Source organism: Meriones unguiculatus, chromosome 16, assembly GCF_030254825.1.
Source record: "Meriones unguiculatus strain TT.TT164.6M chromosome 16, Bangor_MerUng_6.1, whole genome shotgun sequence".
NCBI classification, from domain to species: Eukaryota; Metazoa; Chordata; class Mammalia; order Rodentia; family Muridae; genus Meriones; species Meriones unguiculatus.
The window spans coordinates 46,099,537-46,127,045 of NC_083363.1; the positions used below are offsets into that span (position 1 = coordinate 46,099,537).

At 37.0% G+C, this 27,509-nt stretch overlaps 1 protein-coding gene across 26 annotated transcripts in view; it reads right to left on the reverse strand.

The window, feature by feature from the left end:
* Rims1 (regulating synaptic membrane exocytosis 1) overlaps positions 1 to 27,509 on the reverse strand; it is a 479,343-nt gene that overhangs the window by 252,996 nt on the left and 198,838 nt on the right. For 21 of the 26 annotated variants that reach the window (XM_060369758.1, XM_060369787.1, XM_060369759.1 and 18 more), the window contains 2 exons: positions 11,633 to 11,846; positions 8,972 to 8,983 (listed from right to left, as the gene is read on the reverse strand). In XM_060369758.1, the coding sequence (XP_060225741.1) occupies positions 8,972 to 8,983; positions 11,633 to 11,846 (226 nt within the window). The remainder of the gene's footprint in view (positions 1 to 8,971; positions 8,984 to 11,632; positions 11,847 to 27,509) is intronic. The other 5 variants (XM_060369788.1, XM_060369741.1, XM_060369789.1 and 2 more) reach the window with 2 other exon arrangements.

Sequence of the window (27,509 nt, forward strand, 5' to 3'; positions counted from 1 at the left end):
AATACTACTCAGCTATTAAAAACAAGGAAATCATGAAATTTGCAGGCACATGATGATGGGAACTAGAAAAGATCATCCTGAGTGAGGTATCCTAGAAACAGAAAGACACACATAGCATATACTCACTTATAAGTGGATATTAGGCATATAAAATAGGATAAACATACTAAAATCTATACACCTAAAGAAGCTAAGCAAGAAAGAGGACCCTGGGTAAGATGATCAATCCTCATTCAGAAAAGCAAACAGAATGGACATTGGAAAAGGGAGAAAACAGGTAACAGGACAGGAGCCTACCACAAAGGGCCTCTGAAAGCCTCTAGCCAGCAGAATATTAAAGCAGATGCTGAGACTCAAAACCAAACTTTGACCAGAGTGCAGGGAATCTTATGACAAAAGGGGGAGATAAAAGACCTGAACAGGGCAAGGAACTCTACAAGAAGAGAAACAGAACCAAAAAGTCTGGGCACAGGGGTCTTTTCTGAGACTGATACTCCAACCAAACACCATGCATGGAGATAATCTAGAACCCCTGCACAGATGTAGCCCATGGCAGCTCAGTTGCCAAGTGGGTTCCTAGTAAGGGGAACAGGGACTGTCTCTGACATGAACTCAGTGGCTGGCTCTTTGATCAACTCCCCCTGAGGGGGATGGGGGAGCAGCCTTACCAGGCCACAGAGGAAGACAATGCAGGCAATCCTGATGAGACCTGATAGGCAAGGGTCAGAGGGAAGGAGAGGAGGACCTCCCCTATCAGTGGACTGGGGGAGGGGCATGAAGGAGAAGAGGGATGGATGGTGGAATTGGGAGGGGACAACAAAGGGGGCTACAGCTGGGATACAAAGTGAATAAATTGTGAATAATAAAAAAAATTATAATAAGATAAAATTATTTTGTGAAAACAAAAAACAAAGGACTGGAGACATAGTATCCTGTTGTAATACAAACGAGAGGCCTACTCCAGCTGACAGTCTTTCTATATTACCTAATAAAGACTGGAAGTAGAAACGCTGTCAAGAAGAGTAGTCTAATAAATACTGCTGCTAATTAACACTGATCACATATAAAAATCATTTAATTCCCATTCAGTATCATTGTCCATGAAATACAATTTAGCTACACATGGAGCGTTAAATGATGTATTCATCACGGAATACAAACCTGCAAAGGTTATACAACAGAACTGGAATGCGTTAAGCAGTATAAACAGAAAAGATGCAGAGAGATGATTCCGTGAGACACTCTGAGAGCATCGCACGTAGGGAAAGGCACTGGGGTTGCATTTTAAGTAGACCGTTTATCAGCTGGAAAAGCTACCAAGGATCTTAACGCTAAATAAAACTAGCAGTGATGATTTAGGCATCTATAGAAACTGTACATATCAAGAAATAAAATAAAATCTGAATTTAAGAAGAATGCCAGGGAATTAAACATTTTGACAGGCAATAAGGCGGTAATAAAACCTAATCAGTTTTCAAAGTAAAAAGTCTCTAAAGAGGATTTGAGTAAATTAAAATATCTTTGGGGTCACATTTCCCAGTGATGTGTGGCTTGGCCACTACTTGAAGATACCTTCTTTCTTTAAAATATATGCATTGTGCCTTTCCCTTGTGACTGTCATATGAGATTTTGTTTGTGTTGATTTTTGGAAGTATACATATGGCCAAATAACTGACAGTGTTGGTCAGCTTTTATGTAGTTTAAAGGACACATACATGTAAAAATCTCAGGAATTAATTAATTAAAGACTTACAAAGCATTACCTTTACCAAAGAAATCTGCTGCAATGGCATTCTCTTGTAAGTAAAAACATTTGACTGATTTTTATGGAGATAAGTTATTTTACAACACAGATGCTCTTAATGAAACACACAAAATTATTTCTCTACCATCACAAAGCAACACAAATGAAAGATTTACAACACTATCTACAGCTGAAGGATTTTCATCTACAGAAAGTATGACATACATGTATTACACAGGAACTTAATTGTCAACTTATACTTTTGTTTACCAAATTCTACAGTAATGGGATGCATGATATCAAAGAATTATTAACTTTCAAATATCTAACTTTCAGTTAAAAGTAATGAGATTCAGAACACAATTTTCAACTTGCAATAAATTTAGAATGTATTTTGCAAACCCAGTCTTGGTGTTTCTTAGGAATATCTTTAAAACTTCTCTAATAAACAGAATTTCAGGGGTAGTCACGATCTAACAAATTTATAGCTTGTGTGCAAATAGAAAATACACATTTGGCAATGAATGCCTTGTTTTTACTCAGCAATATTGACTGCATGTGCAGTTTAATCATGTTACACACTAACCTGAAAAAAAAAACTATTTAGTAACAATAGCTTCCCAAATTATTACATACAAATGTAGTATTATACTAGATGTTAGTCAAACACATACAACATATACAAATGCACTTTTTTTTTTTTTTCAATGCAGTTTATTCAGGAACATTGAACAATCCTCGGACCCCGGGGAAAGCCAGCCCACAGCTTAAATAGCCTCTGGGTAGCCAACCCAGGCGTGCCACGGGGGCAATGCAGATAGGTCCACATATATGGAAGCAAGCCAGATCCTCGGCCTTAGCCAAATGTGGAGTTGTTCGTGACAGAGAGCACTCACCATCGGGAAGGTGGAAGGCGGAAACCAGCTCCATCTTTAAGGCATAGCATTCCGCAGCTCTCTACAGTTCCCCCTTTTTGTTTTAGACGCATCAGTCAAGAGTAGAGGTCTGATCTCTGATATTAGAAATAAATTGGGACTTTGTACAGATGTTCATTTAGGTGGTATATATGCAAGATTAGAGTCTTACAAATGCACTTTTAAGCTGAATTTATTAAAGAGTATATTAGCGGACTAAAGGGTTTAGGTATTTCATATTAAATGCAATTAATGAACTTAACAATTATGATAATTTTATCATGAACTTAACAATTCATGATAAAAATTCTTTGAAAGTCCTAGAATAAATGAATGAATGACTTAGTGCATGTTATCTGGGGGGGGGGGAGCTTTAATCCTATTTATAATAATTAATTTTTGGGCCGCTTGGTTAAGCTTAGGGATGGAACGCAATTGATTCTTTTTAATAATGAATAACTTTTATACTGCACTGATGAGAGAGCACATTGCTATGCATAAACAAAATTATGTTTACGAAAAAAATAATTTTAAAAGAAAAGCAATTATGTATATTACTCCTGCTATAAGAAAAGAAAAATAAATCAATAAAAATTAATACAAGAATGCATGAATTAGCCCAGAGCTACAAAAATCTGTCCGAATAGCTTTATAGAATAGCTATGTAACAAATTCAATAGAAATCTGACTAAAGTGATTTTTGGGAGAGGAGAAGATAGGTTCTTGCTTGCAACTTAGCACAGCATCAGACTTGGAACAGAGCCAAGGCTGCAGTTTAACTCACAGTCCTCCTGCTTTAGTCCCTAAGTGCCTGGATGACAGGTGTGTAATAACACTAAGAACCTGATTTCCAATGCATGAAGTGTGTCAGCCTTTTGAAAAGAATGTGCCCAAGGAATTTTCAACTCAGAAACCTATTAGCAGAAAACTATAACTCTATCGAAGTGAACTATTGAAGGTATCAAACTAACATAACTGGTTAAACAGTTCTATGAAAACATGAATGATATATGATTTCATGTCATACTAACCATTATTAAAGAAAATAATAAAACAACAAGCCATAGGTCTGATATATGGTTCAGTCACTATAGTACCTGTCACACAAACATGAGGACATACAAATGAACCCAGAGCCCCTATAGAAATGCCAGCTGTGGTGTCTTCTGGAGGGTGAACCCAGCTGATCTCTAAGGCTACTGGCCAGCCAGCCTAGAAGAAGTTTCATGTTCTAATGAGAGACTCTATGGAATATAAGATAGTCATCTCTGGAAATATCCCTGAGGCTGACCTCTGTCCTTCACGTACAAATATCCCCGCCCAATCATGAGCCCACATGAGTGTATACAGACACACACACACACACACGGGAGGCAGAAGGAAAGAGAGGAGAAAGAGCAAGATATGGAGTTAACATATGACTTAGAAATCCTACAACCAGGTCTATAAATAGAGATCTTACGGTGTATTAAGGCAAAATTCAGTACTTTTTTTCCAGCTTAGTTTTTAGCTCTGTGAAAACGATTAACACATCACTTTCTTTATAATAGAAAAATTCTCATTTTCTACAACCTTAGCAGAGCTTTGCTAGGCTTAATACAGTTCTTTAAAATTTCCTTAAACTCATTTGATGTCTTTTAAAAGGTAAATTGAAGAAGAGAGCAAGGTCAAAACTAAGCAAGGCTATAAACTCTCTAATGATTTTGAATATCATCAAACATTTCCAGTATAGCAGTGATAACTGTGAATGATTAAAAACTCCTGAAAATAACAGTAAATCAAAATCACTAATTTTTAAATTTTTTATTTTATGGGTGCTTTGCCTGCATGAACATGCGTTGTGCCTAAAGAGGCCAGAGGAGGGCGACAGATTGCTTGGACCTGTAGTTAAGGACAGTTGTGAGCCTCCTGGTGGGTGATGGAATTTTCAGGACCAAGCAGCCAGGGCTCTCAACTGCTGAACCACGTCAGCAGGCCCTAGCCAACTGAAGTCTTACAACAACACATTTGTGTGAAAACCAGACAATTGGAGTAAAATTCATCCCGTAAAATGCTTGTCTCATCAACGAGGAGACCTAAGTAGCCGGGTGTGGTGATGTGTGGCCGTGATCCTTTTACTGATACACATACAGATGGATTCTTTGGGCTTGTTGGCAAGCAGGTCAGCAGAATCAGGTCTACTGAGAAACTCTGTCTCAAAAGGAGATCAGACCTCTACTCTTGCCTGATGCGTCTAAAACAAAAAGGGGGAACTGTAGAGAGCTGCGGAATGCTATGCCTTAAAGATGGAGCTGGTTTCTGCCTTCCACCTTCCCGATGGTGAGTGCTCTCTGTCACGAACAACTCCACATTTGGCTAAGGCCGAGGATCTGGCTTGCTTCCATGTATGTGGACCTATCTGCATTGCCCCCGTGGCACGCCTGGGTTGGCTACCCAGAGGCTATTTAAGCTGTGGGCTGGCTTTCCCCGGGGTCCGAGGATTGTTCAATGTTCCTGAATAAACTGCATTGAAAAAAAAAAAAAAGAAAAAAAAAAAAAAAAAAAATCTCTGAACAAAAAAAAAAAAAAAAAAAGGAAATTAACCTCAATTAGCATTTGGGAGTGAGAGGCAGGTAGGTCTCTGTGAGTTCCAGGCCAGCCCGATTCAGAGTTCTGGACAGCCAGGGCTACACATTGATATCTTGTCACAAAATAAAATAAAGTGAAGGGTCACCTGATAATAACACTCAATGTTGGCCTCTGGCGTCTACTATGCACATACAAACACATGTATGTCCACGGGCGTCTGCAGACACAGGCACATATGAATCCACAGCGTCCCTAATCCTCTTATATAAGAATATTTGTAACTTTGTTGTTTTCCATTTAGGGTAAGTTCAATAAAATCAGAAAAAAACAAAAACAAAAAAAAAAACAGAACAAAAAACAACAACAACAAAAACCTTAAGAACTCTAACCAACCAACTTGTACAATGTAAGTTCTCTTTTTGTGTATAACCTAAGGTTTTCACTTATATATCTTCTTACATATACACTTTTCTACATAACTCTAAATATAGAATATCCTTGTGGGATGAATTTCTAAGACAAATGTCAGAAAATTTAGAGACAGAAAAAAAAATGGATCTCAAGAAAATTCTTAAAAATCACGTTCTTCAAATGAGCTAAGGCAAATACAGTATAAGCCTCATCAACAATGAACTAAATATGGAGAACTCTGAGAGCTTTTTTCACAATAACAATAAATATTTAATGTAATCATGCAAATCACTTGTTTAAAATAGTTATAATTTTCTAACTTGCTTGTTTTTTAATTCTAGCAAGGGAAAAACTCCAAAGTTGTTTATTCTGTAGATAAAGGATAGTGAGATTGTGTGTATGTCTGTGTGAGGACATTTCTACACTCTTAAGAGTTTCCCACCCTTTAAATAAGACCTTATGACAAGGCAAACTTCACATTAAATTTTACTCTCCCAGTCTGAGGGAGACCTAACTAACATAAGGTTTTCAAAAAGCAAAAACACACTTGTTTCATCAACATAACCTTTAATATAACTTTTATAAATACCAATAAAAATTTAATAAGCATTTTTTTAAAATCATGAATTCTAAACATAGGATCTCATTATTTATTATTAGGTATAATATATAATTATATATACTATATAGAATGAATTATCATAAATATATAAAATGATGTTATATATAAATTTTAGAAGACATTAATCTACTGTTTTCACATTTTGAGAGAATGCCAGAAATGATAGGGTACTGTTTGTAGAGTAATGGCAATGTTTTGATAAAATATTCTTAATACAAAGCCTGATACTTTTTTTTTGACAATCAAATAAACTAGAGATGTAACAAGTTCATTTTGTTTGCTATATTCATAATCCAATTTTTCTCACTAGAAGAAGACTGATGGAAATTTATAGTAAATCACAAGGGTATTGAATTTAGAGGATTCATTCCCCTAGTTCACCAGCAGAATGTGTGTTATCAAGGGATTGATCTAAATTCCACTCTCTGCCACCAAATGGTATAAAACAAAGATAATATTAATCTAAACAGGCTACATGAAAGTTCACAATCTCCATATGTTTTAGGCTTGAAAATGGTTTCAACAAAATAAAAAGCACAATCTTCATTTTGACAATGGAAGTATTCATGTGTACAAAATCATTTTCTATTATAAGCTATTACAATTGCCCGCATCTGATTCATTCAGTATGACAGCACTTTCTTTTAAGCAATTCACAGTCTTCTAAGTTATTATTAAATATGACTTAGGATAAAGATAATGTTTTAAAACAAAATAGTTAAAACACTTCAGAAATAAAATTATAATGATTAACATTTAGCTGGACTTAATTAAGAAAATATAGACATGTATATCTTAAACAGCATTAGGTCTTTTTTAATATTTTAATCACATTTTAACCAATTTATTAGACCAAGTCATACTGATGAAGAAGATTGGTTTAAGTTTTAATCTTTCTTTTTCCCGTATTCTCTCTCTCTCTCTTTTTCTGTCTGCCAACTGCCAAAATAAACATGATTTGGAGAATAAAAAAGGACTGGAAATCAAACACTGGGTTAAACGCTTAGTTATTCCAGGACTGGAAGATAGTCCCATAGTTAAGAGAGCACTCCATCTTTACACAGACTAAAGCTCAATTCCTAGCACCCACATCAAGCAGCTCACAACTGTCTGCAACTCCAGCTCAGGAAGAATCTGACGCTCTCTTCTGACTCCTCTGCCTAGCTTTGAACATGCATGCCTGCATGTATACACACACACACACACACACACACACACACACAGTCATAAAATTAAACAATCTTTTCCAAAACTCAGTTGTTCTTTTTAACATGCCTGAGGAAAGAATCTAGCATTAATTTCTTTAGACTGGAACATCGATTCACTGAAGTGCCTCACAGGCTAAAAAAGTGTTCAGAGAAATTTTGACTGAGTAGTTTAAGTGTTAGATAATTGGTGCATGCTTTCCACTCAAGGTGAATAAAATAGTTTAAAGTGGTTATATTTTACCACATCCCCATTGCAACCCCAACGTCTGCCTGGGTTCTCATTTGTGCAGGCAACGATCATAATGAGCTCAGTAAGTCTAAAACAACCTACCGTCCATCAAGGGAAGATGGTCAAAGGCATGATGTACCTAGCATGCCTGCAGGCTGGTCTTATGTCAAGTCTGAAGAACAGTATTATTACATACTTACCCCTTTGTTCTCTGAAGCAACTCAAGTCCACATTTCAAATGTTTACTTGTCCATAGTGATAGTATTTATTAAATTCTTAATGTATTATTATCTAGTAATTTTGCTTAATGATATCTATCATTGCATGAAAGTAACGATCACATAGCAAAACACTTAGTGAAAACCTACTGTGATGTATTAATCTTCAACCTTGTTTCTTCTGCACATAAAAGCTGATGGCCAGAAACAAGCATGGTGTTTGACAACACAGATTAATATTCAGTTTAATGTCAGGCTTGCTCATCATGTATATCATTTAAATTTGAAAGTTATTAACAAAGGCAGCTGAAATGATATATTTAATCCAAAATATTCATTGCCTCATTGTCACTTGGGGAAATTAATGAGCCCTGAGGGAGTTATAATTTACACCAGATGAAGGTATACAGAACATACAGGGGAGATGCTGAAGGTAGAGGCCACTTGCATCCCATCTTCCTAAGCACAAAGAGCCTTTGTGAATCCTATGGTGGATAAGAGCTAAGTGATCTGTCATTCTCATAAAGCACTTGCTATGCACAAGAGCGAAGAAAAGGGCAAAATGTGGTTCAACATGACAATTATGCTATATGCACCATCGGAAAGCAATTTCATTTTGATCTGACTTCTATTTGATTTGCACTTGATCTCTTGTCTGTACCAAGTCTGTATACCTTGTCTGCTCCTGCTGTGAAGTTTTAAGTTGCCAGCCTTCACACCTAAGAGGTGTTCAGAAGCAAAACCCCATTAGAGTTTACTGCTCCTAAAACAGATGAATTGAAAACCCAAATCCCTGGTAAATATATCAAAATCTCACTGTTTCCATGAATTCAGTCTACCCAAACTTTATATACAAATGTAAAATTCAGTTGGGTTCTTAGATGTTCATCTCAGTTTCATTCTTATGACAACTAGGGATGAGCTCTTCCAAATATAAAATTGCATTTGTGAAATGTTGGGATTAACAGACTTATATTAAACTGTCACCTAACTGAGTTCACAAAAAATACAGTATATAAATCATATAAATCATAGAAAAGAAAGCATGGATTCTAACCACTTTGTCCTCCTTTGGGAAAACATCCAAGGAAGCAGAGCAGGGAGAGAAGAGAGAGAGAGAAACAAGAATGAGTGACACATTGATAAAGTGATGCCAATACAACAAATACATTTCTTCAACATGTTAAAGACATATATTTAAAGAAAACAAATCCTATACTGAAAGCACATACATAGGCCCTACTATGTCCTGGGTGCAACAACTCATTCTGGTTCCTGAGTTTTATAATTTAGATCAGATCGGTGGATCTACATTTAAATCATTCTGAGGTACCAGGTACCTGACACACACACCTGTAATCCTAGAACTCAGGAAGCTGAGGGAAAAAAAATTCCCGAATGTTGACATCAACCAATAGCAAGATGTTTGAGATAGCAAGCAAGATCTCAAAAGCAAATACAAGGGAAATCTTCAGAAGGAAATCTTAGCCACATTACCTCCCATTATCAAAAACACTTTATTAAAATACGTAAGACGATACTAAATTTTTATTAAATTATAGTGAAAATGGTTAGAGACAAAAATTTAGAAAAAAAAATCTACTAATGAAAAGTGTCACAGATAAAAATGGGAAAATATAAGTATTTTAGGCATGACTTACTCCATAACAACAAAAATGTATTTATTTATATGTATTTCAGTATTTTACCATAGGAGGACACAGATTTATACAATATTTTGTTCTTGTGTACAGACAACATTTTGAGCTGGACCTTCTTTAATTTTATTTCTTTAATTTTTTTTCCAAGCTGGGGTGATTTTAGCATAAGAGGAATGAACTAACACAGGCTTTAGTAGCTGCTTTAAATAATAAAGGTATTTCTTAGCTGTGTTTCTTTGAATAATCTGAATTTTACCCTGACAGCTTCTACATACAAGCCGACCACTGTGTGGCAGTTGACTTGCTGCAAAAGTTCATTCCACAGTACATCTTCACAAACACTAAAAATGGGACGACGGGGGATTAACAGACACATCTTGTAAACCCTCTCCATGTGACATTGGCCCGGATTATTTTTACTTCTGTCATAACAACTGCAAAAAGATAATCACTACTCTTTAATGTGTAGTTAAGGAAACTCTGTTCAGAGACACTAGCCTTACATTGAAGTATAAAACGTGCGTCTTATATTCAGTGTCTTAACTCCCCTGGGGGAGATTCTAGAGTATCCTACTACAATTCAAATGACCAACTAATAACAAACCTTCAGCTGGAAGGTTTGTTCTTGATTTTAAGTGATTTTTCCAAATTAGCAGAATGTCAAGGGTGGTTAAAAGCTTTAATGGTTTAAAACAAGTTCATATCACATTCTACACATGGTTAGACAACACAGCAAATTCTTAGACTAAACACTGGGAAATTCATAACTATTGTTCAATACTATATCATATCTATATACTAGATCTCAGTCAAAAATAGTTTTGGTGTCTCTACAAACAATTCTATTGTACACAGGAAATCTGAGATTATAACACTGAATATATATTCTACAGTAAATATATGTCAACATGGGTCTTGGATTTCATAGATGATAATGCTGGGTGCTACATTAGAATTTTTTAAATTTAGAATCTTTTTTAAAATTTCTACAATACATTTAATTAAAGCCATGTAATTTTAATCAACCATCTTCTCAAAGCACTCACAGGAACTATCAGATGGAAACAAATATTAGAGGTTTTATTCTCATTAGGGAATATAAACACAAAGTGGAAACTCAGTGTATGATTTCTGTGACTCCACACTGTAGCTTGTACAGACTACTACATATATGTGTATTTTATATATATATATATATATATATATATATATATATAGCTATATAGAGAGACCACTATGTATTAAATAATATAATGATCAAATTTTGAAAAAAGTTTCAAAGAAAAATGTCTAAGTTTTACTATTTTACTTCAACAATATCTTCAAATAATTCTGTCCCAACTAGCTATATTACAGCTACAAATGCTTAATTTAGAATCTTAACACATCAAATACTTGTACTAATTTAAAACTATGGTACAGCAGAAGGCTGCAATCTTATTTCAGCAAGACTAGGAAATTGTTTCAGGTGGGAATACATCTCATAACTGCAATACTTAAGAATGTCTTATTCCATATGTTCCTTAAATACTGGAATACTTATGAGATAAACCTGGCACTATTTCTTTGGCTTGATAGTAAATCTGAAATTATTATCATGAGAACTCATGTTACGTTGAATGGCACAGTTTCCTCTGTGTTTTACTATCTCCTGTTCTTTCTGAAAACAAATGACACGAAAACTACAGTGGACGAACTTTCTGTCTTCTTTTCTTTTTGGCTATAAGAACTGGTTATAGCTACATTCAAGGACTGTATAATACTTAGTGATACTAAGTTTACATATACTTCAAAATTAGTGCTTTGGGAAGGCATTCTTTTAGGTTTGAACAGAAATCATGTATAAAGCAGGCACATATGCATTGTGTCTTTTTCAGTGCTATATTTAGCACTGTTCCACTGTTTAGCATCTTATAAAAGAATAAACTGCAGAAGGCTGTGTTCCTGATCACACTGCATGCATGCATTAGCCTCAAACCATGCATGCCTTTGCATGCTTGCAAATGTGGTTGTTTCGTTCAGCTCTTGGGCACCTGGTGTGCTCACAGGACACTCACATTGTTCGATCGTAGAGACACACGGCCCCCACAGCGTGCACAGAACTTGGTGCGACAATAGGAGCAGAGATGGCCACATCCGTCCGCAAACTTTGTCTTATGGCAGATTCCACATGTAGGAGCATCATCTTTGTGCTCTCCCTGGTAACGCCTCGCTTCCTCTCCAATTTTTCTCACTTGCTCTTTATAGCTTTCAAACTGTTGATGCAATCTCCTGGGCAAAAAGAGACAAGAGAGTAAACTAAGTAAATGGAGGAAGACAGACAAACTCAACAAGTTTTCCTGAAGAAAATTAAAGTCGAGCTGCTTGAGGAACAGCAGCACAGGCAAATCTATTTTCTCCATCAAGCTGAAAACATAAGCAATTTATCCTGGTGTACACACACCCTGATCTTTCCTGATCTCAATCAAGAGCCCCCGCTTGTAAGTCTTCTGGTGGTGTACCAACCACAGCTGCTCAGGCAAGGCTTTCCCCATAAGAATGTTTACAGGAAGATTCAAATCCACCCAATTCATCCGTTCAGTACCTCTAATCTTAGACTGCTATAAACAGAACTATTGCAACAAAGCTCTCTGACCCGCGGTGAGTCTCTCAGATGAAGGGTTTCTCCACACTGTAAGTGAGAACACAGGGCGTTGTACAAAGCCTGTCAAGTGTCTGAACTAGTGGGCCAGATACGAGTGCTCCCTAAGACACAGTCAAAGATGCCAGTGTTAATTTCGGCAGCTAATGCTCTGTTCCGCATATGGTAACTGTGAGTGAGAGCTATACCCCAGAGGGTGGTGGGCCAGGCCCATGCTCAGTGCCTCAGGACTGGGATTTGGTTATGCCATGTGTTTCTTTTCACCTTTCATAGCTCCTGAAAAGAACTTTGATTATTACTTTCCCTTTGCCATTGGTGTTTTTTCTTTTATCTTTTTTTAATTTTAATTTTTCTTTTTAGTTACATTTTGTTAACTCTGTGTCCCAGCTGTATCCCACTCCCTCATTCCCTCCCCAACCCCACACTCCCTCCCTGGTCTCCTCCCTGCCCCTTTCCAAGTCCACTGATTGGGGAGGACCTCCTCCCCTTTCATTTGACCCTGTTTTATCAGGTATCTTCAGGGCTGGCTGCAAAGTCCTCCTCTGTGGCCTAACAGGACTGCTCTTCCCCTGGGGGGGGGAGGTCAAAGAGCCTGCCCTTGAGATCCTGTTAGAAATAGTCCCTGTTCCCCTTACTTTGGAAAACTACTTGGTTACTGAGTTACCACGGGCCACATCCGAGCAGAAGTTCTATATTATATCCATAGATGGTCCTTGGTTGAGTGTCAGTCTCAGAAAAGACCCTGTGCTTGGATATATTTGGTCCTTGTAGAGCTCCTATCCTTTCCATATCATACTAACTCCCCTTCTTTCATATGATTCCCTGCATTCTGCCGAGGGTTTGGTTGTGAGTCTTAGTGTCTGCTTTGAAACACTGCTAGGTAGAGTCTTTCAGATGCCTTTTGCGGTAGACTCCTGTCATACGTTCAATGCACATCCCATTTGTCTTTCTAAATGAGGATTGATCATTTTCACCCATGTCCACTTTCTTGATTATCTTCTTTAGGTGTGTAGATTTCATTATATTTATCATATCTTGTAGGTCTATATAAGCGAGTATATACCAAGTTTGTCTTTCTCCTTCTGGGATACTTCACTCAGAATGATCTTTTCTAGATCCCACCACCTGCCTGCAAATTTCATGATTTCCTCCTTTTTGATTGCTGAGTAGTATTCCATTGTGTAAAAATACCACAATTTCTGTATCCATTCCTCTGTTGATGGACATCTGGGTTGTTTCCAAGTTCTGGCTATTACAAATAAAGCTGCTATAAACATGGTTGAACAAATGTCCTTGTTGTGTACTTGAGTAAATTTTGGGTATATACCTAGGAGTGGTATAGCTGGGTCTTGAGGTAGCACTACTCCTAATTGTCTGAGAAAGTGCCAGATTGAATTCCAAAGTGGCCTAGAACTCATTGGCACAGGAGACAACTTCCTGAACAGAACACCAACAGCACAGGCTCTAAGAGCAACAATCAATAAATGGGACCTCATGAAACTGAAAAGCTTCTGTAAAGCAAAAGACACTGTCATCAAAACAAAACTACTGCCTACAGATTGGGAAAGAATCTTCACCAACCCTTTATCTGACAGAGGGCTAATATCCAGTATATATAAAGAACTAAAGAAGCAGAAAAGCAACAAATCAAGTAATCCAATTAAAAAATGGGGAATGGAGCTAAACAGAGAATTCTAGAAAGAGGAACATCGAATGGCTGAGAAACACTTAAAGAAATGCTCAACCTCATTAGCCATTAGGGAAATGCAAATCAAAACAACCCTGAGATTTCACCTTACACCCATCAGAATGGCCAAGATGAAAAACTCAAGTGACAACACATCCTGGAGAGGTTGTGGTGAAGGGGGAATGAACCCTCCTTCACTGCTGGTGGGAATGTAAACTGTTTTTTCTATTTAACTCACACTTAAAGCAAAAGTGTGTAAGCTCCCATGCAACACCATTAAATACTTGATTCCCATCTGGAAACCACGATGATTTCATTTGATAGAAGGATAATGTATGCACCATTTTATTTAATGACTGCAAAAATACATAGTTCACGGATGAATTGTTCGACACATTAAATATTTTATACTTTCTCACTAATATCAAGTTAGTAGGAAACAGACAAGAATGATTATTATTTCAAAATATTTACAAAATAGCATGGTGGGCCTCATACTTTCTGTTAAATTTAATGATTGTAAGGAATGGAAGCAAAGAAACATCCCAATCAAATAAACAGATATGAATTCTAAGGGGAATCAAGAATAAACAATTATTATGTAGTCCTTGTCAGATCTTTACCGTCAGGGCCACTAACTCAAATCTACTAAGAAGTCAAATATGCTTCCAAAGTCAAGCTAGGGAAGAGATGTCTTATGGATTTATTCTATAATATAGAACATGATTTAGTATGGGTGTCAGTAAACTTTTCGGTAAAAGGTCAGATATTAAATATTTTAGCCTTTACAAGCCATATAGCATTTGTTGTAACTCTTCACCCCCACCGTTCTGACAGGAAAACAGCCATAGATAGTATGCAAATGAATGAGTGGGAATAAATTCTAATAACATTTCTATTTATAAAAAGAGAAACAACAGGCTAGAGATGGCTAATAGGCCAATCTGTCAACTTCAAGTTAGCATTTGTTTTATGGTAAGATATACTAGTTTCAACATCAAATCCTCTCGGTATTTTTAAATTTACACTTGAGACTTTTACACATTTTATTAGGCCCAATCCAAAGGGCCTCTATCTAGTGGTTCTAGCATTTTTATCTCTGATTAGTCTATGTATGTATGGTTCTTGAAATTGAGCCCAGGGCCTTACCCATACCAAGGACACACTCTTGTGTTTCCTTGTGATTCCTAGAACTAAAAAAAAAATAAAAACAAAAACAAAAAAACCCACATCTAGTCCTTGTACAATATGTCAAATAGGAGGTTCTGGCCACCAAGATTTCTATATATGACACCTGTCTTCAACTAAATAGTAAGTAAAATGTATAATTCGGCAAAAAATGAAGACATGTGCCTTCTTGATATTAGCCAATATGCGTCTTATATGTGTGTGTACATATTTAAGTATACAGTCAGAATTTTCATAAATGTGACTTACAAGTGAGTTGATACTGAAACCAAAATATCAGGAAAAAAAGCCTCACCTGCTCCCACAAAACAGTAATGGTGCTGGATAAAATGTTTTAAGTTGAAATGTATGTCAGAGCAGGGAAATAATGTGTGCAATTTGGTACAGGCACTGGGGCTTTGTGACCAAGAAGTTCATTTTTAATTGTTATACAGTGAAAGTAAGTGCTTTAGCTAGGCAGCCAACAGAAACACTTAAAATGTATGCTTTCCAACTCAGTAGTGGAAAAACACGAAATCCGAAAAAGGTCAATACAGAAGGTTTAAGTTAAAAATGAAAACATGAAGAGAAGGAATGGTCAGTGACTGCAGCAGGGATGACAGAGGTAGCGAGCTGATGGGGAATCATAAGTAGAGCACTGATGATCTGACACAGTTGTCCATCACAGATTGTTAAACGGGGCTTAGGCACGACTTGTGATTCCTAATGAGTTGTGGTTATTTCCATGAACCATGAAGACAGACGGAATGTTTAAAATAACAGGGAAACTATTTCAAGGAAGTGGTAAAAAAAAATAGCAAAAAAAGGTAAATAAATAAAATATGATATAGTATTTAACTAAAAAGCCTTGCTAAACCAAGCAGAGGAGTTCACGTCTGAATACTCCGCACGCTGAAGCCTGAACATGAAGACTGAGTGTAAGCCCAGACTGGATTAAACGGCAAGATATCATCTCAATAAAACAATCAAACACACACACACACACACACACACACACACACACAAATGTATTACTAATGACAATAAATACAACTTATTATTTAAGAGTGTAAATTTAATGTTTATACATGATAATTTTGAACTTAAACTGAATAAAATACAAAGAACATGGAAATTCATCTTCAAATTTGTATACCTCCTCCTGCAATTGACTGAATAGATAAAAATAAATCGCGATAGAGGATATTTTAAGATGAATACAAAGTTTAACCTAATGGGCAAATATTCATAAGCACATACATGCTTATGATATACATATGCATGGCTAATGTGTAAGTTTCTCCATCAAGCACATTATACCAGCCAGCCAAGACTGATGTTGAGTTTCCTTCTGCTTTTCCCTCTCACACTGCTTAAATGTATATATGAATCTTCTCAAAGAATATATAAAGTCTGTGCCTTTATATCCGAGATATTTTGTTTAAAGCTGAGTGGGAATTAGTTCATGACATTTGTTCCCTCTCTCTTTCTCTCTCTATCTCCATGTATATGTTTGTTTATGCATATAAAATATTTCAGATTGAAGAGGAAAAGATCACATCTAGCTCATTAAATATCACCAAACAGCAAGTGAATTCAACAGAACTGCAAAGGTAAATACATTTAATGATACTGACATGTACAAAAGAACTGATCATCCACTTTAATTAGTTTTTCAGAATAAATACATACATTTAACTCTTCAATAATTTTGTGAAATAGATAGTGCCATTTCCATTTTACTGACAAGAAAACTAGCTTTTGTCTGGGATGTTTACTTTCAGTTTTTGTGTAGACCCAACATTCTAAATTCCGCTCCTTAAGATGTGTTCCTGAGCTGACAAAAAGGGTGACAATAAATGTTGGATTCAGCTTGCAAATTAAAGTGTTTCTGGAATCATAAAAGTGTGAATTGCCAAGCAATGAAAACCTTTGGTGAAATTCAGCAGAAATATATGAGCAAAGCCTGACAATGGAAAATAAAAAACTATGGTGATAAAACTCATTCCATGAAACTTGATTATCAGAATACTTTCATTACTCATCCTTTGGTATACTTTCATTACAATAACTTTTTATCAAATTGACTTCAAGATACTGTTTTCTTTGCACAACTACAACTCTATCATGATGATGGGGTTCACTAGTGTAAATGCTTCTTACACGACTGGGTCTCTTAGGCCATGTCAAGAAAGTGAATATCAGTAGGTCTTCCATTAGTGGACACACAAGTGTTTTGCTGATAAGATGAGGTGTTTTCATTGATGTGCAAGGAGAAGGCCTGTCATGTCTTCATGTTCTCTATTGGAAAAGTAAGAGTAATTCCAAGGAAGACTGCCTCCATGGTGGATACATAAATGATGAGGATAGCTCTTCCCTAATCCTTCGTGCAAGAACTCAGGAGAGCATTCAGACAGGGAACATTCCTACTTTACCAACTCCTCCTGTTCACTGGCCCTGTGCAGTCTGCGCCCATCCTCACTAGTCTCCTATGTGTTACAGCAGTGATGTCAACAATACACCATGTTTATAGAAATGTTGTAAACATCCCACAGGAAACTAGAGTGACAGAGAAATGACCTTTGTCTGCCTGGAGCTTTCTTACACCTTCAAATTCATTTCATTCTTTTGGCATTTCTTTCTTTGGTTCCAAGTAAATTCCTTATTCAATACTGAAAGACACGGAAGCTCATGTCCCTATTAAGCTCATCAACTTTCTCTTCTAATGTGATCCTTCATTTTACAACAGATATTATCAAAAGAAAACAAGCAAGAAAGAAGAAAAGGACAGAAGATAGATGATGGAAAAGAGGGATAGACACAACATACAGCACCAGTGCCCTTAAAACTGCTCCACAGCCTATAATACTCCAATAAAGTATTCTCTTAAACAGCCTTACCAGGCCACAGAGGAAGACAATGCAGCAGTTCCTTATGAGACCTAATAGACTAGGATCAGAAGGAAGGAAAAGAAGACCTCCCCTATCAGTGGACTTGGGGAGGGGCATGCGTGGAGAAGGGGGATGAAGGAAAGGATTGGGAGGGGAGGAGGAAGGGATCTACAGGGGGGATACACAAAGTGAATAAAGTATAATTAATAAAAAAATAAAAATGAAAAAAAGAGAGAAAACAGTAACCACAGAGGCAATTTAATGCAGAGAATTGCCTACATAGATTTAAGAGGCTAAAGTAAGAACAAACACCTGGAGATATCAGTACAAAAACAAAACCCAAAAAACCTTAATGACCTTCCTCAAGTCAAATTTCTCTTAGAATGATCTCAGGTTTCATAGTGTCAGGACACTATCTTCAAAGTGAAATAGACTTCAGGGATCAAGATATTGGTAGTGAAACCAGTATATATTTTTTCATACTTAATTTTGGAATTGGTATATTGTTATTGATTTAATGTAGCTGGCAAAATCTCGGATTTCAAACATGCACACAAAACAGGGTGTCATAAAACAATGATATTGAAATTTAGGTTTCCTGCATGGGAGTCACCCTGTCACTACTCCTCTATGTAGCATGTTCGCGTTATTTTGGTAACTGTAAATTCAACCAAAGCAACTCCATGATTCCAGTGATGAGAAGCTCAGCTCAGTGATTCATGATATATACTGCAAAGGAAAGAAGGAGTGTATACCATACATAAGACATTATAGTAAGGCAGTAAACTGTTGATAAGAATGCAGTTCAGAGAAATCTTTGGAATTAGCTCTGGTTTTCAAGAGTTTCTTTCTCTGTTATGTTGTTCATTCTCCATTCCCAAAGCAGTCAGACGCTAGCAGACAAGTCCAGCTTTTTTATGTCTTGTCTTTACAAAATTCGAGGCACACAAAACTGGATTGTAGAAGAGGAGGAGAGTGCTACTCTTGCAAGACCAGATGGCAGATTTTGAAGGAAACTGATATCTTGCTCCAAGGTAAAGGGAGGAATGAAACTTAGTGTAATTTGCATGTGGCCTTCCAGAAGACTGCAATGGGATGTGTGCAGAATGGTGAGTGAAAGGACTGAAAACAATAGGCATGGCCTATGTTTCCTTTCTCAACCACAGGAGGAAAAACACAAACATAGAAATTATTGTATATTCCCTTTACCAAAAAGGTAAGTGGACAACGTCAAGAACCCATGAAGTTAAACATATAAAAATTAAAGGCAAGAAAGACCTTCTAGGATGAATACACTAATTAAGAGCTCCTAAAAACCACTTCACATGCCCAACAGGTGACACATGGCAACGATTAAAAGACAATGCCTTACTTGACTAATATTTTGGACGACATGCTATTTAAAAATGTTAACATCATGCTTTTTGTTAAAAGTAAAGCCATAGATTTTTACTTCAAGTAGTTGACAGTCTATTTGGAAAATATGGTATCCTTGATATATAAGTTCACAGCATTTCATTTCATTAACATACTCAAGCGACTATATTTTAATCATAAACAGTGAACACTGCTGTTATGCAAATAAGTTTAAAAATTTAAATATTATGATGTATGTATGTCTGTATTATGCACGTATATGTACATATACATACCATATATGTATAATAGCTGATCTGTCTTTCTAACTCCACATGCATGGATTTAAATGTATTGTTTAAAACATTTAATAATTCAGAAATTCGCTAATAATGTTAGTAAGCAATACTTACTTGGGCATTTCTTTTCTGGTTCTGGAGGTTCGACCAGGTTTTGTGTATGTCAGACAGTGAATTACATCAAAGCCTGGATGAAGTTTTCTTTTATTTTTTGTAATATTAGTTACAGTTTATTAACTCTGTATCCCAGCTGTATCCCACTGCTCCCTCATTCCCTCCCAATCCCACCCTCTCTCCCTCATCTCCTCCCTGCCCCTTTCCAAGTCCACTCGATAGGGAGGACCTCCTCCCTTTTCATTTGACCCTGGTTTATCAGGTATCTTCAGGACTGGTTGCAAAGTCCTCCTCTGTAGCCTAGCAGGGCTGCTCCTTCCTTGGGCGTGTGTGTAGAGGAGGTCAAAGAGCCAGTCATTGAGTTCATGTCAGAAATAGTCCCTGTTCCCCTTACTAGGGAACCCACTAGGGTACTGACCTACAATGGTCTACATCCTAGCAGAGGTTCTAGGTTATATCCATACATGGTCCTTGGTTGGAGAAAAAGTCTCATAAAAGACCCCTGTGCCCAGATATATTTGCTCCTCTAGATGAAGTTTTTAAAGTTACTATAGTTCAAAAATTATTTCTTATCGTATATCTAAAAATATGATTTGTCTGTAGTTTAAAATAAATGGTTGATTAAAGCTTATATCCAGCAGGTGGCAGTACTGTCTTTTATTTTTATATTTAGTTCTCATTTATGTCTTGAAAACATCTAATGTGTTTAAAAAAATTAGTACAATCAGCAGGGGTGTGACTTATTAGAAAAAAATATGTTTATTTAGAAATGACTGAAAAAGAACAGATATATTATAAAATCCTGAAATTTCTGCTCTCCTTTAAAAGAGGATTTTCATTCTATGTACACTTACTAATAGCCTATATGCCTGTACATACACACTCACCTCCATATGCACACATGCGCACACACACACGTACACACACACGCACACGCACACACACATATATATGAATATATATATATGATATATTGTGGGTTTGTTGCATATTTTTCTACTGTCACCGTGTTTTCATTTCTTTTCTTTGCCCTCCACTTAGCCCTGTTAGAACACAGTTCAGCCAATCAGTGTCCCACAGCGTTCTGAAAGCACTGAGAGATGACACTTAGGGAGAGCAAGAGCCTAACCGGCGATTAGCTATTATCGTTTTATTGTCTGTTACTTCAGGCAAGCATTTATTTTTAATTCCGTTTTCAATTTACCATAGGAGGCCACTCCTGAGTAAGCATTAAATGGAAATGTCTCAGGACACGGAGCCTCCCTTGCTTGCCTTTAAATTTGGATCCTTCCACTTTCCCTGTGATTTGTCCTTGTGCGACAGAATACAGTGGGGACCGGCAGCCTCCTGGGATAGGCCTGGGAAACACCGCTTCTGGGTTATGATGTAATCTCACCTGTAGGCATACCAGCTCAGAAGCAGAACCTAAGCCGTTCACCTAATTTTGATAAATAGGTTTCCTCATTTTCAGTCCAACTCAAGAGAAGAAAATCATATTAAATAAGGAGAAACCATTATACAAGGAATTAATAAGAGATAAAGTTTTAAATATAAATGAGGCTAAAGTTTAAATAAAATAATCATAATATTGCTCCGTGGTTAGAGTTGTTACTGATCTTACAGGGGTCCCAGCACCCACATGGCAGCTCACAACTATCTGTAACTGCAGTTCCAAGGGATCTGATGTGCACTTCCAGGACCAGACAACCAGGAGCACTTATATAGGTCACACACACACAGACACACACACACACACAGACACACAGACACACACACACACACACACACACACACACACACACACACACAAATAGTACCAGTGAAAGTACAGTTGACACTATCTGTATGACAGGTGTGTTTAGTAACACATAACTGGCAAGCTCCAGGTCCTGGCAATTTATTCAATGGCGGTCTCACGTATATGACCAAAAACAGGTGTTAAGTAATCAGTTCATGCCTGCAGGTTCTGCATGGCCAGGCATAGGATATACCTGGCCTTTGTTGAATTATTGACTAATTTTACCAAGCTTGCTGTGTTGCAGGTAAGAAAAAATTAATGAACCAATTATACAGTTAGATACTCTTGGAAAAGAACACATGCAACTTTTTTTTAATTTGTTTTTTTTCACTTTAAATTATTATTATTATTGTAATTTATTACAGTTTATTCAATTTGTATCCCAGCTGTGGCCCCCTCCCTTGTCTCCTCCCAATCCTACACTCCCTCTTCATCCCCTATGCCCATCCCCAGTCCACTGATAGGGGAGGTCCTCTCCTTCTATCTGACCTAGCCTATCAGGTCTCATCAGGACTGGCTGAATTGTCTTCCTCTGTGGCCTGGCAAGGTTGCATATCCCAGAGGGAGGTGATCAGAGAGCCTGCCCCTGAGTTCATGCCAGAGAGTCCCTGCTCCCCTTACTAGGGTCTCCGGTTGGAGACTGAGTCTGTGGGCTACATCTGAGCTGGGGTTTTAGCTGCTCTCCATGCATTATCCTTGGTTGGGGTATCATTCTTCTCTTCAGGGTCCCAAGGGCTCAGTTTTTATGGCTCTCTTGGTCTCCTTTTGGAGGTCCTATCCCCCCCAGGTCTCCTAAGTCTGAGGCCGGTCTACTGGGGATTGAATCTATTTCTTAGCTTTGTGAACATTTTTTTAAACCTATTTTAAACCTATTTTTCTCCATGTATGGGCTTCAGATAATAACAGCAGCTCGGCAGAATTCCTGGGAAGTTAATTGAGATAATCAATATTAAGTGCTCAGTGCAATGTCCAGAACGTAGGAATGCTCAGTACATATGAGCTATTATTATGCGTGGACATGGATAATACATGAAGGAGGAAAGCACTTTGCTTTTACGTTTCTGAATACACTTAGCTGGTAACTTTGGGAAGCATCTATGACTGGCAGTGTTTCTTGGCATATGACTATCAGCGTGAGTGGCTTGGATCAGGGATCAATAGACCACCAGTAAAGGCAAGAAAGGGCGTTTCATCAGGTGAGAGCCAGTCTATAGGAGAAACCCACCAGATCAAACTGTCCTGCTGAAAGCCTGCAACATTCAGCCACTGGGAGAAATCACATACATTTTCTGACATTTCTCCTAGTACTTATGGTTATTGTTACTACATAATTTGTGAAGAAGAAGACAAGGCAGGAGAAGAAATAGAATTAGAGTTATGGAGATCTAGTACTTTTTAAAGTATTATCAGTGGGTTAATTTGATTAAAAATACATGCTACCTCAATCACAGTTATGCTCTACTAGGGGCAGGCTCCATGTACTGACAACTTAGTCAATGGTTGGGCCACAGAGATGATCCACAGAAAGTGTTAAGTAACCATTTCATGCCCGTATCTTCTAGAGGGCCAAGCACATGATAAATCTTGCCTTCTAAAAGTTCTGGTTGATAAGCAATATTTACATAACTGCTAAGATATCTATCTATGTATCTATGTATCTATGTATCTATGTATCTATCTATATATATCAAATTACTACTACATCAAACATTTATTGCCTTCTCTTTTAATAAATTTACACATTTTGAGTTCATTCTTCTTTTTAAACAATTAAGTCTGTTCACTTTTTCTTCTTTTAAAACATGATAAACTATTAGCTACAACACAATGGCCACAAGAACTTCTCAGTGATATTTGGAGAAATATTAACTACCTTCTTTTTCATTACTAGACCAGAATATTTAATTTAAAGTGCAGAAGTCATAAAGCTCTTTAAGTTGCTTTGTTTTTCATAGAGCCATATAGGATACAAACTTTGGTGTTTTTATTTTCAGGGTGTCTGGTGACTCTGCCTTCCAAGACTTTACCTTCTTCTCCTAGACAAGTTCACCTTTAAATATTGCAGGTGTCCAGCTCTCATTTAGGTCACCTACATCATTCCAGACTAATCTACTCAAATGATCTATCTCAGCTACATATTCTCTGGTGGGTGGATAATTAAGCCAGAGAAATCTTATTCTGGACATAGAAAATGTGTTACCTGTTGTGTCATACTCTAAAGAAGTGAGTGCCCAAGGCTTTAAAGACATCAGTGCTGACAGTGGCAGCATGCACCTTTAATCCCAGCAACTGGGTGGCAGAGGCAGGTGGATCTCTTGAGTTCAAGGCCTACCTGGTCTACAGAGTGAATTCCAGGAAAGCCAGAGCTACACAAAGAAAGCCTGTCTTGAAAAAACAAAACAAAACAACAGAAGACATCACTACTTCATCTTTAAACTTTTCATCACACCCCTGCCAACTTTTGGGGTTACCTTGAGAAGTAAAATAGCTAATAAACACAATGAATTCACAGAGGTATTGAACAATTTCTAAGCCCTCAGTCGAGTATTAGTTGCTGTGTAATGCAAAGAGGAAATAACGAACATAAAATCAGAGCCTATATTTTGTTCCATTCTAGTAACATGTTAATGGAATGAAATATATAAATAAGACAAAGAACTATGAAATAAATTATCTAAATTGAGTCAGAATTGTAAAAGCAGCCTCTTCAAATACCCTGCTTTTAGAGCCTAAATAAAATATCAGAGGAACAAGAAATTTATTCTTAAAAAGGCTTCCTCTTTTTTATATTTAAAAGCAGAGAAATACTAGCTTCCGGATTTCCCTTGCACAGCGTACTGAATTAGTCAGCCATCATTAGGTACAGTCTCTTCTCAGGCATTCTGGAGTGCCTTTCAAGACAAGTGACAAGATGTAATTTCCTTTCCATTATATTTGCTAATGGTGACATCTGTTTTCATCCTTTAATTAAGACAGACTGTTAATGTGCATATAAGACCAGCTATCATCTAAATAATGTAACAAGTGTTGTAAATAACTTGAGTTTTTATATACCTGTGAAAGGAAATGATAAGCCAAATATTTCAAATGTTACTACAAATGTGGAAGCCAAATTCTCAGATAATAATATAACTTTTACTGTCTTCATATGTATATATAATTTAAACCTGTCTCATGTGACCTAGATTCTGTACCACTCTTTAATCAACTCCAGACAACCTCCTCTAGCCTTCCAGCCAAATCTAGGAATAATTACTCTATTTTTAAATGTTGCCACCTTACGTTATATTTAGACACCAACAATGTGTCATATCCAGCCTTCGTTAATCACACAAAGCTAGGAATATTCCATTTTCACTTTTTCATACTATTGCGGTGTATACGGAAATCTTTAAAGAATGTCAACTTACTTGGAATATTAACTTTTTAATTCATTGCAATTTTGTCAGCAGCTCTGGACAACGATCCAATTACAGGAAGCCTGATCAAATTCTCAATCAACAAAGTAATTAGTTTTGCAGACATTAATAAAAAAGAAAACACTCCTAGATTTTACTTACAAGCAATGCCCCATTCTACAGAGGTCCTGTTCACTTTGAGTACTTGATTATTGTTCACTGTCAGATTAACCTTACAATATGGTTTCCATCCCACCTCTCTGTATAAAACTCCATATAACAGCCAACCAGTATATATCTGAAATTGAACTGAATTGAAAACTATTAAGTAGAGTGGTGTAGGAACATACTCTGATGAAAATAAACATACTTATCCTTCACTTCCTAAAGTTTTATTGACCTTTGTCCCTTTCAGAATTAAATAATGTAGCATAGGGAAAATATTCTGCCTATGCAGAGTAACCACCATAGCTGACTCTCAGCCGAGATTCCTGAAAACTAAGCAACTTTACCGTTGCTATGGGTAAACTTTCTAGAGAATGAATGGAGTAGTTAGGGAAGACAAAATTAAATCACTTAAATTTTAAAGAAGACTTGAAGAGGACAAGAATCCAGTAATAAAGGGTGTGACAGGAAAGGAAATAGGAAGAATAAAGGCTGAAGTGGGAGCTTGACGTAATGAGCAGGCACCAGCAAGGGAAGAAGAGTGGTCGGGTACTTCAAGTCTCACAGCCCATCACAAGGTACTGTCCTTTGTGGTGGGTGAGCAGGAAGAATCTGAATGCAAAAGTTTGATGAGTGGGCTTCTATGCCCGCATGTTTATTGGATTCTGGCACTCTGTAGATTATATTTGTTTGTTTGCTTATTAAAATGAAAAGTGAGTCACATCATTTTCCCCACACCTTTCCTCCCCTCACCCCTTCTAGTGGGCCCTCCCCCTGCTTTCTCTCAAATTTATGGCCTCTTTTTATCATTTCACACACATACACACACACACACACCATACATATGCATTCCTACTATATAAGTGCAATTTGCTTAATCCATATAATGTTATTTTATGTATATGATTTCAGAGATGACCACTTGGTACTGGATAACCAATTTGGAGAGAGGGTTGGTCTCTTCCCTAGAGAAAACTAGTACTTCTTCTCTTATCATTCTTTAGTAACTTCTTTTTACTATTTTCTTTTTGCTAGTAAGGTGATAAATCTTGGAGAAGAACCTATGACCACCACATTACTAAGCCAACAAAATTTCTTTTTTTAATTAATTTATTTTTTATATTAATCACAGGTTATTTACTTTGTATCCCAGCCATAGCCCCCTTCCTCATTCCCTCCCAATTCCACCCTCCCTCCCTCATCTTCTCCCTGCTTCTTTCCAAGTCCACTAATAGGGGAGGACCTCCTCCCCTTCCATCTGACCCTAGCTTATCAAGTCTCTTCAGGACTGGCTGCAATGTCCTCTTCTGTGGCCTAGCAAGGCCAACAAAATTCTTAACTGCATTCTAACTTTTTATATACAGATAAGTGTCGTTCTCATTCCTTATAAAAAAAAAGTTTGCAACAGACAGAGACCATTACAAAACAAAATATAACCAATCGAAACACTGGGAGGCCAAGATTCCTAGAAATATCAGAGAAGCTATACTCATGAAGTCTCAACAGCATGGCTGCCTAAACAAGATCCAAACAAGGACAATGCAAACAGGCATACTAAGGAGGGGGAAAGTGCGCATGGCTCATGGGAGGAGAGGAATGTGAGTATAGATGGCAGTCGTGAGGCCTCTGAGCACCTGGATTAGAAATAATGTAAGTTTGACAGTGGAAACCACTCAGCTAATCTCCCTCCACTCACCTTGCTTTGGATCTTACCCTGTCATCACTATTATAGACTTTTGAAGCTTCCTTCTCAGGTTGCATTTCCCATTTAATACCCTTCTTCCTTCCTCAACATCAAAGCAGTGAAAGCCTAGTGCACCCACTAAAGCTTTCTCAGGCTCCATGACACCAAGACTATCATCCCTATCAGAAGGGAACACATAAGATGGTAATATCTTATTTTTAGAGTAAAATAGATACAAATATACCTGAAGTACCACTTAGCACCTAATAAACTTCCAATTATGACCATACCATGAAGATATAAATCTATCAACAAACTTCAAGATGTTTCATTTATTTATAATGCTAGGTTCATACTAAGCAGACACCATAAATACACAGTAATGCCACATATGAGCGCCTTATAGCAACACTGTTTTACAAATGCTAATACAACTGGGTACAACTTTTGAATCCATGATCCAATGAAAGTAGCCATATTACTTCTCAGGATGAAGATTCTATGAGAAAACACAATATCTTTTGTAATTCTACATGGCCATTTTAAAATGAGCACTGAATACAGGAAACAAAGAGAGAGAGAGAGAGCATCCTGAGGTCAGGTTGGGCTGTATACCAGGCTAAAGTCAAGTCTAGTTACACAGTAGGACCCCATCCTGGAACACAAAAACACAGATATTTAAAAGAGTATTGAATATTTTTTTCTGCATAGACTATTTTTTCCTCTGTTTTGTA